Source organism: Leuciscus leuciscus (assembly GCF_965113295.1).
Source record: "Leuciscus leuciscus genome assembly, chromosome: 7".
Lineage (NCBI taxonomy): Eukaryota > Metazoa > Chordata > Actinopteri > Cypriniformes > Leuciscidae > Leuciscus > Leuciscus leuciscus.
Genome location: NC_138731.1, coordinates 21,573,622 through 21,587,285, shown reverse-complemented (window position 1 = coordinate 21,587,285; position 13,664 = coordinate 21,573,622). Strand labels below are relative to the sequence as shown.

The 13,664-nt window shown below is 43.7% G+C and overlaps 1 protein-coding gene across 2 annotated transcripts; it reads left to right on the top strand.

The window, feature by feature from the left end:
• The first annotated feature begins 38 nt into the window (after nucleotides 1-38).
• tmem237a (transmembrane protein 237a) lies at nucleotides 39-13,015 on the top strand. 2 transcript variants are annotated; one of them, XM_082175656.1, is made up of 12 exons: nucleotides 39-260; nucleotides 1,690-1,726; nucleotides 7,102-7,173; nucleotides 7,838-7,981; nucleotides 8,064-8,157; nucleotides 8,271-8,428; nucleotides 9,599-9,716; nucleotides 10,415-10,606; nucleotides 11,169-11,242; nucleotides 12,391-12,478; nucleotides 12,614-12,735; nucleotides 12,855-13,015. In XM_082175656.1, exons 3-12 carry the CDS (start codon nucleotides 7,107-7,109, stop codon nucleotides 12,920-12,922), a joined length of 1,125 nt encoding a protein of 374 aa, XP_082031782.1. In that variant the 5' UTR covers nucleotides 39-260; nucleotides 1,690-1,726; nucleotides 7,102-7,106; the 3' UTR covers nucleotides 12,923-13,015. The 2 variants fall into 2 exon arrangements, with proteins under 2 accessions (XP_082031782.1, XP_082031783.1); XM_082175657.1 differs by lacking the exons at nucleotides 39-260; nucleotides 1,690-1,726; nucleotides 7,102-7,173 and adding an exon at nucleotides 7,558-7,683 and having other exon boundaries at nucleotides 7,801-7,981.
• Nucleotides 13,016-13,664: the final 649 nt, after the last annotated feature.

Sequence of the window (13,664 nt, the reverse complement as noted above, 5' to 3'; positions counted from 1 at the left end):
AATGAGTATGATGTAACAGTTGTAGTGACTAATGGTGTGTAGATAAGAGGTTTTGTCACAGTGTGTGTGTGTGGTTGTCTCAGGGTGTCCCACTCACCGATCTATGCCACACTAATTCCCTCCTTGGCCGATGCGCGTCTGTGAGGATTAAGCCCAGGATTAGACAGCCTGACGACACATCCAAGACTCTTCTCCTCCTCTCACACCAACAGCTCCTGCACCACGACTGCAGCCAGAGAAGAATGGGAAGAAAACAAACCGTAAGTTATGCCACCGACGATTATACCAGATCCTACCATCAGTCATTATGACAAGCAGCGTGAGCTTTGATTGATGTAAACATGATAAAGACAAAGAGTAGCCTATACTACTGGATAACGTGTCTCGTGCTCCGTGCTGAACCTTGTAGCCTACTAATATTATGTGTGTAAAATTCGTCTTTCTTTACGTTGATTATAAGAGATTATAAGACTTATATTAGTATAAGGTTTAATAGTAGCCTAGCCTTAATATAAATCTGTCAGAATTAGTTGAATGGTCTGTTTACTTTTACACAAAATGGACTTCAACGACAATCCAATTTAACACTTCCTATTCTTTAACAAATCTTGGTCATTTGTTAACTGGGCTCTTGTGTATTTAATATGTGGTTGATGTGTTTACATACTGATGTGTTTACATCGTGTGACCATGTGACCTGCTTATAATTGTGGTACATTGCGCTGAATTGTGATTACAAATCACCTGTTGAACTTGCATTGTCTGGATGTTGAACTTGCATTGTCTGGATGTTGTACTTCAACGTGTTGAAGATTTAACTGTAACATAGCTTATAGTGTGTGTGTAGAGAGAGAGAGAATGAATGAATGAATGAATTTGAAAATGCATTTATATATATAGAGAGAGAGCGAGAGACAGAGAGAGATGCCTATAGTTTATTATTATTATTATTTGAGATATTGATGTTATTTTTTCCTATAATTTTATTTATTTTAATTATTCATTTTATTGTTGAGAGAGAGAGACCTATCTTTTATATATATATATATATATATATATATATATATATATATATATATATATTATATTTATTAAATTGATTAATAATTGGATTGTATTATTCATTTATATTATTTGTATCATAATATTTTATTGTGATTTCCAGATAGCACACCTAGCCTATGTCTCCAATATATCTGTTAAATAGCAGTTCATATGAAAAGTATCTGCTGTGTACAAACATCTAAAAGTCTAAACATCTTTAAAAAGTCAGTTTTACATACATTCTAAATCATAAACATCTTGAAGATGTTTTCTAAATGTCTATTTAACATCTGACAGGAAATGTCTTAGAGATGTATTGCAGATGAGCAAACACTCTAAAAGAAAGAAAAAAAACATCTTGCAGATGAAACCACGCACATCAAATAAATGTCTCCGAAATGGGCGTGTGCTATCAGCAAGCTTTAGTGTCATTGACCTGCTAACTGGTTAAAAGTGAGAGCTTAAGTCAGGCAGAAAGAAGCAGTTCAGTGTTGTTTACCTAATTGGCCTCATAATCTTCTCTCAGTAGAGCTATATCCAGCATGAGGCTAATTTAAAGGAACATGCTCACTGTTTGCTCACACATATTGACTTCGAATTGGGAAGTGAAATGAGTCTCATATTCTTCATTTTGTTTCCATTCAGTCCTGATTTTCGGGTCTGTCACGTCAAGACACCAGAGGTCAGTTATCCTTGTTGAACATCTGAACATGCGAACCGGAAGTTTTAATAAAATCAATTTAATTATTTGGCTAAGCCCTAGTAAATCTTCAAAGCCTGTACTCGACAACAGTTTCTACTGTACTTGAGTTGAGTCCTATAGTTCTGCGTAAGATATCTTACGCTAGGGGAAAATCCTTTTTCCGCGAGATATTGAAGCCAAAAATTATCCTTAATTTTGTAATAATGCAAAACGCGTTGCGGCAGCATGCAGACATAGGCGAGGCAGCTCGCGCGCCTATTGGCTGCTCTGCGGCAACTGCAGCAGCCTATCGAGCGAGGCCTGGCGTGACGCCAGACCCAATCAGGGCACTTCGCGCCCGCTGCGTCACGTCCCGCCGAAATGGGCGTGGTCTAGGCCTATAAATACCGCTCGAAGGCAGCTATTATCTGATTTTTCATCCTTCAAGCGAAGCACACGCATCGCTGGAGCTGGAGAAGAAGCCGCGCCGTCTGAGAGAGAGCACCTTCAGCGGGACGAGTCATTCTTGCCTTCCTGCCTTCCTGCCTTCCTGCTGCGCTTTCCGGCGCTTATATCCTTTCTTATTACACTGTACTTTTGTGTGTGTGTGTGTGTGTGTCGCCGCCGCGACACACATTCTAAAAGAGCTAGCGTCTTTTTAAAGATGCCTTCCTGCGGCTCGTGCAGAGCCACACTCAGCGACGGGGACCGCCACGTGGTTTGCGTTTCCTGCCTGGGTGAGGAACATGCAGTTCTCGCGCTCGCTGACGGCGGCTGCCCTCACTGCGAGCTGATGGCAATGGCGACTCTGAGGACTCGCCTAGCCTTCTTCACCGAGACTGCTCCCCCGCCCGCCGCGGCGTCGCGCCGTAAAAAGCGCCGTGCCCAGCGGGCCCCGGAACCCTCCCTCAGCCGCCAAAGCTCGCCGGTTCGCCCGCTTGCTTCCCCGGCTTCGTCAGCCTCGCTTCCTCACGGACAGCGGCCGCCGTCTGCCGCCGCTTCTGTTGACATCGTGGATGAGGAAGCCCTGCTGGGAGAGGATGATTCCTGCTCTATCCTGGCATCAGGCAGTGAGGATTGGGCGGGCTCTGAGGACCCCACGCCCCCTGCCCGCACGTCGTCAGGCAAGAGAGCGTCCATCGAGACGGAGCTCATGCGAGTACTCGCACAGGCCACAGCCACAGCCACCGTCCACTGCCTCCACTTCACAGCGCCGCCAGGCCCGAAGCGCGAGACCGCGCTCCCGCTCATCCGGTCGCCGCCCCGCCGTGCGTGGCCCGCGACCTAGGATTACGGTGAAGCCCGAGGCCCTGGCAGTCGTCCTAGCACAGCTAGGAAAACGACGGTGTTCAAGTCCCGCTGCGGCCAGACTCACACCAAAGCTATTCGCTCGTCCAGTTCCAGCAAATGTGACTGTTCCAGTGTTTTCTGCAGCCAACAAGTCGGTTCTGTCACCCGCTTGCCTGCACACAAATGCCGTTTTCACGGCTACCCAGATAAATCCCCAAAAGAGTTTATTTTCTGGTGTCCCGGCCATGGCCGATGGTGTTTCATGTGTAGTAAGAATGCCCACTGCCCAGTGCCCATCCCTACACACAAGCACAGCCTGTCACACAGGGCTCGCGCACATAAAACCGACTCAGATCGGTTGCGCTTCAAACATGGTGAATGTGCCCACTACCCAGTGCCCACTAACACCGCGTTATGCATGTCTCACGGTTTCTGTAAAAACGAAACCAACGTGCACTCGCTTCACGCAAGCGAACGATGCTTTCGGTGTGATAAATGTGCCCGCTGTCCCGCGCCCACATCCACACATGGACATGACAGTTCCCACGGGAACCGCCCAGCCCTCCCCCTCGCGGTTGACCACCGCAGAGGAGTCGAGCGCGGGCAATCTGCCCGCTGTTATCAGCGCGCCCCATGCCTCAAATGTCACGAGCGCGATGCTTGTGTTGCAGCACGCCGAAGCTTCTCCATCGCTGAGCGAGCGGAGCGCGCTTCGTATTCAAATCTTGTGCAGATTCGCCAAGGAGATTGGTTTGTGTCAATAGATCTGAAAGACGCGTATTTTCAAATACAGATAGCGTCACGTCACAGGCGATATTTGAGATTCGCCTTCGAGGGCCAGGCATATCAGTACACAGTCCTGCCGTTCGGTTTGTCCCTGGCACCCCGTACATTTACGAAGTGCATGGATGCGGCGCTCGCACCCCTCAGAATGAGAGGCATGCGAGTGCTGAACTATTTGGACGATTGGCTGATTCTAGCGCAATCTCGCGCAGTGCTCATAGAACACACAACCATTTTACTCGATCACCTCGAGGATTTGGGTCTCAGTGTCAATTGGGCAAAGAGCTCTCTGTCACCCAGTCAGAAGATATCTTTCCTGGGCACAGAATTGGACTCACTGTCCATGATAGCGCGACTATCACCACAGCGCGCGGTAGACATTCAACGCACAAGGAACTCGTTTCGCTGCGGCGCGTCTGTCCCGCTCAAGAAATTTCAGAAGATGCTAGGTCTCATGGCCTCAGCATCGTCAGTGCTCCAGCTGGGCCTGCTCCGCATGCGCCCGCTGCAGTTTTGGCTGAAAGCGCGAGTCCCACGCAGAGCGTGGGCATCCGGTTCGCTTCGCCTCAGGGTCAATCAGAAGTGCGTCACAGCTCTGAAACCCTGGAGAGCGAACGACTGGTACCAATCAGGTGTAAGCCTGGGGACTTCCTCGAGGTTGAAAGTGGTGTCCACGGACGCGTCCACCTCGGGATGGGGAGCGCTGCTCGAGGGCAGACCGTTCTTCGGCCAGTGGTCGGAACGGGAGAAGGTCCTGCACATAAACTGCCTCGAAATGCTGGCAGTAGACAACGCGCTGACGCGTTTTTGTCCCCAAATAAAAGGACGCCACGTCTTGGTCCGTTCGGACAACATGTCTGTGGTGTCCTACATAAATTGCCAGGGCGGCCTCAGGTCCAAGAACCTGTACAGGCTGGCAGAACGCCTCCTGGTATGGGCTCAGTGCAACCTGCGCTCGCTCAGAGCAGCGCACGTGCCAGGGCTCCTGAATATAGGACCGGACAGACTGTCCAGGAACAATGTTCCGGCAGGCGAGTGGTCTCTACACCCACAGACAGTCCAACTGCTGTGGAAGAAATTCGGCAGAGCGGAAGTAGACCTGTTTGCGTCTCAAGAAAACGCTCACTGTCAGGAATTTTTCTCCAAGAGCAGGAGCGCGCTGGCCCATGTGTGGCCCCGCCGCCCGCTCTATGCTTTTCCCCCCGTCTCTCTCCTGCCTCAGGTGATAGAACGGATCAGGGAAGAAGGATGCTCAGTACTGCTGGTGGCACCGTTCTGGAAAAACCAACCTTGGTTCCCAGTCGTGATGCAGTTAGCAAGTACTGCCCCGTGGCCAGTACCAGTGAGGAGAGACCTCCTCTCACAGGCCCACGGCTCGATCTGGCATCCTCACCCGGAACTATGGTCCCTTCATGTCTGGGCCATCAACGGGTACATGTTGGACTCCCTAAAGGAGTATTAAACACGATCACGCAGGCTAGAGCTCCGTCTACGAGACGACTCTATTCCTCGAAATGGTCAGTGTTTTCGGGCTGGTGCACAGCCCGTGGTGTGTCACCCACAGACTGTGGTGTGACGGAGGTGCTTTCCTTCCTACAAGAGCTGTTGGATGAGGGCAGGGCCCCCTCCACGCTCAAAGTTTATGTGGCGGCTATAGCAGCGTTCTCAGAAACAACGCTTGGTCAGTCAATAGGAAGGAACGATTTAGTCATCCGCTTCCTTAGAGGGGCTAAGAGACTGAATCCTCCCAGACCTCCCTCAGTCCCCGTATGGGACCTTTCTACGGTTCTGGAAGCCATGAAAGGTGCGCCATTTGAGCCTTTACAGTCAATCGATTTGAAACACCTGTCTTTCAAGACGGTGTTTTTGCTGGCTCTCGCTTCAGTGAAGCGCATAGGGGATCTACACGCGCTCTCTGTGAGCGCGGCGTGCATGGAGTTTGGGCCTAATGACTCAAAAGTTATACTCAAACCTAAGCACGGTTATGTTCCAAAATCCCTCAACACACCGTTTAGGGCGCAGGTTATCTCCCTGTCAGCCCTACCGGTCCCTGATGAGGAAAGAGACGCGAGCCTCCTTTGCCCAGTCAGGGCATTACGAGCTTATGTGTCTCGCTCGTCTGGTTTCAGACAGACGGAGCAGCTCTTTGTTTCGTTTAGCGGACGTTCTAAGGGACTAGCTGCGTCGAAACAGAGCCCATCCAGATGGATAGTTGATGCTATAGCGCTGGCATACGCCTCCAAGGGCATGCAGTGCCCGTTGGGTGTCAGAGCGCACTCCACGAGAGGCATGGCCTCTTCGTGGGCCTGGTCAAGTGGGATTGCCTTGCAAGATATTTGTATGGCGGCAGGCTGGGCCTCCCCGTCTACATTTATAAGGTTTTATAACCTAGAGGTTCCCGCCCTGCAGGCCAGGCTGCTGTCGGTCTAAGTTTACCAGTATTGTCTGACCTGATGCGATCAGCTCAGAATGCTGCGTCTACTGAGCACAGCTCAATGTTCGACAGTAAAAAGTAGCAGCACGAGATGTGCCTGGGCAAACTGTGTAAGACCCACATTCCCACATCAGTTCAGGCCGTACCCCGCCCTGTCTGTATGATGAAATTCGCGTCTCAGCGACGCTGCCATATGTGGAAGAGTGCGGCTTCGCCCCTCCCTCTTCCCGGACTCCCTGTGAGTTCCCTGAGTGATTGTGCACTATATGTACCCCGGGCGTTTTGCATTGGGTCCCCTAGCGTAAGATATCTTACGCAGTACGAGAGACCTCTCGTAAGAGAACGTACTCGGTTACTAACGTAACCTCGGTTCTCTCTAGAAGAGGGAACGAGTACTGCGTATCTTGCCGTGCATGCACATGCTCTGGTTGCTTCGATGATGAAAAACCAGATAATAGCTGCCTGCGAGCGGTATTTATAGACCTAGACCACGCCCATTTCGGCGGGACGTGACGCAGCGGGCGCGAAGTGCCCTGATTGGGTCTGGTGTCACGCCAGGCCTCGCTCGATAGGCTGCTGCAGTTGCCGCAGAGCAGCCAATAGGCGCGCGAGCTGTCTCGCCTATGTCTGCATTGCTGCTGCAACGCGTTTTGCATTATTACAAAATTAAGGATAATTTTTGGCTTCAATATCTCGCGGAAAAGGATTTTCCCCTAGCGTAAGATATCTTACGCAGTACTCGTTCCCTCTTCTAGAGAGAACCGAGGTTACGTTAGTAACCGAGTACTATTTCTAATCTAATTACTATATAGGACTAGTGTAAGTGTTGTAGACTAAGCAGACTGTCCTATTTCTGCCCTTTACATAGACAAAATGCCAAGTGTCAAAGCCAAGAAAAAGAAAATCAAAAAGGAGATCAATGAGGTCGAGGAACCAGAAGGTAATGATAAACTACTTATTCGATCTTAACAAAATGGCATTTCTTATTTCTCATGAGTGATGTTGTATCAAATACTGTACATTTTTATTTACACTGCTGGGCAAAAACATTCTTATGAAAACCCATTTATGTGTAACATCAACCTCTGCAGGCAGGCAGTGGAATAGTTCAAATACCTGTGCAAAACACACAGGCTTAGTGATGTTAGTACATTTTGTGGTCCCATCTAATATTAAGTGTCTTTAACCACTGTGTACTGAATACAATGCACTTACTGGGTATGTTTTTACATTGTACTTATATATATATTTTTTTTAAACCTGCATGCCATTACTGCTGTAATTAATTTCTGTAATTACATCTATAATTTACAGTACACCGTTTACCCTTCCATTACTCCTTAACCCATCCCTAAACCTACCAATACCACCAAACCTGACCCTAACCTTACCAGTATCCACCACCTCAATAGCAGCACAAGTGTTTTGCAATACATCATAAACTCAATAAGTAAGTACCTTCTACCTAACAATTATTATTTTATTTTTATGTAAATATAATAATGGTTAAAGACACTTAATATAAAGTGAGACCAATTTTGTAATTAGTCATTTTGTTTCCTTACAGCATTTGTCTCCTTTATATTTGTATAATGCCCAATAAGCAACAGCAGGGCCTGAGGCAGCTATAGAAATGGAGGGTCTGGAGAGTCGCAGACAGTCTGAAAGCAGAGAGCCTCTGACCCCTGAGCCTCCAGACAATCCACCACTGAAGAAGAAGAAGAAAAAGAAGGCACAACATACTTTGGGTAATTCATTCATTTGAATGATATTCACTTTTCATTGAAGGGATGGATGTTTTTTTAAAACTTTTAAACATTGTTTTAAAAGATCATGAGGGTGAGCAGCAAGACCATCCAAATGGAGATGTTCCAGAGCCCCATACAGATGGCGAGGAAGTCACCAAAAAAAGCAAGAGGAAAAAGTTAGAGGCAAAAACTTATAGAAAAGAAAGTGAAAAGAACTAAAAGCAGTAGTTTCGTGGCAATTGTGATTGTATTGTTTTCCAGTGGGAGTAATGTTCCCTTCTTTTTGAAGGAAGGCTAAGACGATGGAAAACCAGCCTCATAACGAGCTAGGTGTGGAGGAAGATGACATCATCACTGATGTGCACGCACCCATATCTCAGCGCTCTCTATTCTCAGCCCCTCTGGGTCACAGTCATCCAATGGGAAAAGTGTTCGTCGAAAAGAACCGTGAGTTTCATTTTGAGATCGGGGAAATATCTGAAGTACACTCCAGGGCAAAAGAAAAAAATGGGCCAAGCCAAAAATGGCAAAAATATTTAGTGGTCGTTTAGTGATCTTAACCATTTTAATGACAAATCACTGGTCAGGAAATTAGCAAGAATTGCACAAATACTATAGATAAAGTAACTTGGAGTGGGCAGGAGCATTGTCTTTTTAAAAAATCACATTTGATCATTCCTCTAACAACTTTTTTTATTTGTGGGAAACAAGCCATTCTGCAATATTCTCCTGTACTCCAAAGCATTAAATGACTTTTCACAGTAAAGTAGCTCATCAATCCCTGCAGCTAAAAAGTCTTCCCACACAATGACATCTTCCTCCATGCTTCACTGTGGTAGAGATGCATTTATTATTATCTTCCTCAGCAGATTTTTGAGGACACCGCTCTGGAGCATCACCATGCAACTCATGTTTCATTGTGATTCATCACTTCACACACACAACTTCCCATATTCTGCCAAAAACTTAATTCTGTCTTTGATGTTTTTCGGAGACATCGATGGCTTTTTAAGTAGTTCATTTGCTTAAATTTTGCTCATTTCTTGACCAGTAATTTGTGGTTAAGACGTTTGGGCTTGGCCCTTTTTTTGTGTATATACTAACATTATACATTAATATACGCTAACAATGATATAGTTTGCCAACAATAATTAGTTTTTACATTAATTAAAGGGATAGTTCACCCAAAAATGAAAATTCTGTGATCATTTACTCTCCCTCAAGTTGTTCCAAACCTGTATGACTTTCTTTCTTCTGCTGAACACAAAAGAAGATATTTTGAAGAAAGTCGGTAACCAAATGTCTTCCATAGTAGGAAAAAAAAAAATACTATGGAAGTCAATGGGGACCAACAACTGTTTAATTACCAACCTTCTTTAAAATATCTTCTTTTGTGTAAAGCAGAAGAAAGAAAGTCATACAGGTTTGGAACAACTTGAGGGAGAGTAAATGATCACAGCATTTTAATTTTTGGGTGAACTATCCCTTTAAGAGACAATGAATGTGCTTACTTTCTTGAAAAAAAATCTCATATTCTTTATTATTGCAGATATAATATCAAGTATTATGTATAAATTATATATAAATGTAACCAATAAAATATGACATCCAACCTAGGCCGCTTCCAGGCGACTGATCGTTTGAACTTATCCCGTGAACATCTGGAGGAGTACATGGAGGTCAGACCCACGTGGAATACACGAGATGTTGCCATGAGGGTCCACAGCGGCTTCAGGTGAGTTTGGTTGGGAGATGGTCTCAAATGGTCTTATAGCTCTTGTCAACGCTAATTCAACCAAATTTTTCAACAGTCTTTAGTGTGTAATGTTGCTGTTTGAGCATGAAAAAAGTCTGCAAAGTTACAAAACACAAAGTCCCTCCAAAGGGAGTTATTCTCTGTATCGGTGCACACTGTTTCTGAACTCCCTGAAACGCCTCCATTGTAGTCTTGAGTTTTCTTCCAGGAATGGACATGTCAGATTGTTTGGACATGTCACGTATTCCTCATTTTAAAAATCCCTGCCCAAGGCATACACAAAATAAAGGGGCGAGACCTTGTTGAGTTGCGTTAGTAGTGTGTTGAAACATGCAGTTATGGTAAGGACTGTGACATCACTGAAACACACTCGAAGAGGTTGACCAATCACAACACACTTGTCCAGCTGACCAATTCTGAAACACACTGTGCTTTTCGGAAGAAGGGGCTTCATAGAGCTCGGAACTAAACATAGTGTTTCTGACAGACTGGGAAAAGAGGTGCTGCAACATTGTAAATTATGTTTTTTTTTTTATTAAAGCATGAAAACCTATTCTTGTAGCCCCGAAAACAAATGTGAGACTTTGTAAAAAGGCATAATATGGCATATTTAATGACATGTAATGTGTAGTAATTCCAAATCGGAGCTCAACTGTTTTTTTCTGTGGTTCTTGTAGGATCATTGGACTCTTCTCTCATGGATTTCTGGCTGGATATGCGGTGTGGAATATCATTGTTGTGTATGTGTTAGCTGGAGAGCAGATGACCACACTACCCAACCTTCTCCAGCAGTACCACAGTCTGGCTTACCCATCACAGTCTCTGCTCTACCTCCTGCTGGCCATCAGCACTGTGTCTGCCTTCGACAGGTGTGTAAGAGAACCTGTAGTAAGAGAAGTGTGAATGTAACTGACAACAGTATGTACAATACATAGTCAAACTCCAATCAATTTAACATTTTATTTAATTGAGCAATTTATTCCATTCTACTCAATTTTGTCCTTCCACCAGCGATTCCCTCACATTTTTTTGTCAGCCAAGTCTAAAATCAAAAATATTTATTTGAAGTACACCCATAGTAATATTACAATACATTAACAATACATTTTCATGTTCATGGTTCTCTGATGTCGGTTAATGGTCACATGACATGCAGTAAACAAATAAAATATGAAAATTTTTTAGTAAAGTGTTTTATTTTGATTGTTTTCATTTTACATTTTCATTATTTAATTATTTATTCGCCTTTCATCAACTCACATTCCAGTTTGAGAAAACCTGCTCTAAGATCAAATCCTTGACATACAGTACAAGACAACTGCTAAGAGAATATCTGTTGTATAGTTTTTTTTTGTGTGTGTGTGTGTTTGAAAATGTAGCTCATGCTATTTGAGTTGTGAAAGTAAGTTGTCTGTACCATCTTCACATCAGGGTGAATCTGGCCAAAGCCTCTATGGCTCTACGAGGATTTCTTACTCTTGATCCAGCGGCTCTTGCTTCCTTCTGTGAGTGAAAATCAATAAACTTTGCTCATTGTTAGTTCATGATAGATAGAAATAAATAAGGGATAATCCATGGCTAGCTGTGTATTAAATTATTTTAATGCACGACGTGGTGGCATTCAAATTGTTAATCCACAGCTAGCCATGGATCATCCCGCTTATACCATGGTCATTTGCCAACATTGACAACTTAAAGCGGTTTGCATGTTTATGTTTGCGGCACAATATTTGACTGAAAGTGTAAAAATTACAGTTATTTTCGTCAGTTACGATCTAGCATTCTGCCAGCTTTAAATCAGACACAGATAAAGTAGGGTGTAAGATTACATAGAATTAATTAATTATAGCATTTAAGAGAGAGAGAGAGAGAGTAGAGTACAGATGTACAAAGCTTTTTTATTATTATTTTAATTGTCTTAATTATTTTTCTTATTTCTTGTTTATAAAAATGCATTCATGTATTTGTTTAATGATTGATTTATTGACTTTATTGATTATTTGTTCATTGCTTATGTAATGGCCAATGCTTTGGCAAGACTGTACAAGTCATAAAACTCATTTGAGAGAGAGAGAGAGAGAGAGAGAGAGAGAGAGAGAGAGAGAGATGTGTGGATTACCTGCATCTGTGCAGCGTCTCTCTCTATTAACAACGAAGCTGCGAGTTTAACTACTTCAAAAACAGCGATGTTACCTCTTCGTTGCTGAAAAATATGATGTAGCTATTCAGTAGCGAAGCAATTTTGTTAATAAACATCACGGGGCAGTGTTGATAAGTTTCTGTGCTCCAGAATGTTTCTGTGTGTGCGCAGCGCGATCTCCGCTCTTCGTGTGCAAGTGACGTATGTGTGTGTGTGTGTGTGCATCAATAAAAACCACATATTAATATAGAACGGTGATTCAACTGACTTGGAACTACCTGTGCATTAAACGGTTTTATTGCACAGTGCACACCTTCCAGCCAATCAGTATCGAGTATTCAGACAGACCATGGTATAAAATAAAATGTATTTCATTTAGTTGCCAAAGAAACATTTCTCATTTTTTTATTAGTTTAAATTGATGTATTAAAACAACTCAAACTAAAACAGAATGGGCTATACTATTTATAAGGTAACCTCCTGTCTTTTTTTTTTGTCTTTTTTTGGTCCCAGTATACTTTGCTGCTCTCATTTTGTCTTTGAGCCAGCAGATGACCAGTGATCGTATACATCTCTACCCCACAGCCAATGAAACACTTTGGTGAGTTTGTCAGACTTAACGTAATGCAATCCAACATAATGTCCTTAAAAAATATTGAAACAATCACCACATCATTCTTTAAGCGGAATTGTTTTATCATACTTCACTAAATGGCATTCAGTGGTTGTTGTTTAGGCCCCCAGGTTCAGAGCATCAGATTCTACAGCCCTGGATCGTGGTAAACCTGGTCATAGCTCTTCTGGTTGGACTGGCCTGGGTGTTTGTTGCTACACGACCAGACATGGACTACACTGAAGGTAATAAAAAACTTTTTGAGTGTGTGTGTATTATCCTCTTCATGTGTCTATTGTCAATAATCTTATTCCCCTATAGTCCACATCCCAATTTATGTCATAATATCTGTCTTTACTCTCAGAATTTTTAATGGCAATGGAGGTGGAGGAGTATCCACGTCACGATGACAAAACTGAGCTGGCAGCCTGACACACTGACACACGACTTGCTTTATCAACAATCAGAAATTAACATTGAACATTGTTTTGTGCTACTTGTTTTGGCATTACTTTGTTAAGCTTGTTATATAGATATATATAACATATATAAATAAACTTTTTACTTAAGTTTCTGGTTTCAGTTTGTTTTGGGTCTTATAAGTTTATATTTTAGTTTATATAGTTTATATTTTAGTAACTGATCACTATTTTAATCACCTTTTAGCCCCCCCACACACACACACCCACACAAATATTCCATGTCTGCAAAAAGTATACAATTTGTAAGTCGATTTGAAGAGAAGCAGATAAAAGGCTCCTCATGTCACCACTTGACATTTACTCTCCACATCACAAAAGAGCATTTTAATACTGTAATTTTTAACTAGTGATGGAAGAAGCCCAGTGAATTCCTAATGACAACTGTGACGTTATAACAACACAGGGGGCGCAATTTCCAAAGGAATGTGATCGAAAAGTGCAAAATAAAGGATTCAAAAGAAGGTTTTCACAGGGATGACATAGATAGAAGAACCATTTTGGGCTCCCCGAAGATCCTTTCAGTGAACACTTCTTAAAATAACCATTTTTGTGTGTGTGTGTGTGTGTGTGTGTGTGTGTGTGTGTGTGTGTGTGTGTGTGTGTGTGTGTGTGTGTGTGTGTGTGTGTGTGTGTGTGTGTGTGTGTGTGAAGAACAATTGAATAATATAAAGAATATTTTCCACTATAGAGAA

Coding starts and splice junctions, on each gene's coding strand:
- tmem237a (XM_082175656.1), top strand. CDS start 7,107: ATGCCAAGTGTCAAAGCCAAGAAAAAGAAAATCAAAAAGGAGATCAAT. Junction 8,158..8,270: donor AAAAAAAGCAAGAGGAAAAA/GTTAGAGGCAAA, acceptor TTCTTTTTGAAG/GAAGGCTAAGACGATGGAAA. Junction 8,429..9,598: donor AGTGTTCGTCGAAAAGAACC/GTGAGTTTCATT, acceptor CATCCAACCTAG/GCCGCTTCCAGGCGACTGAT.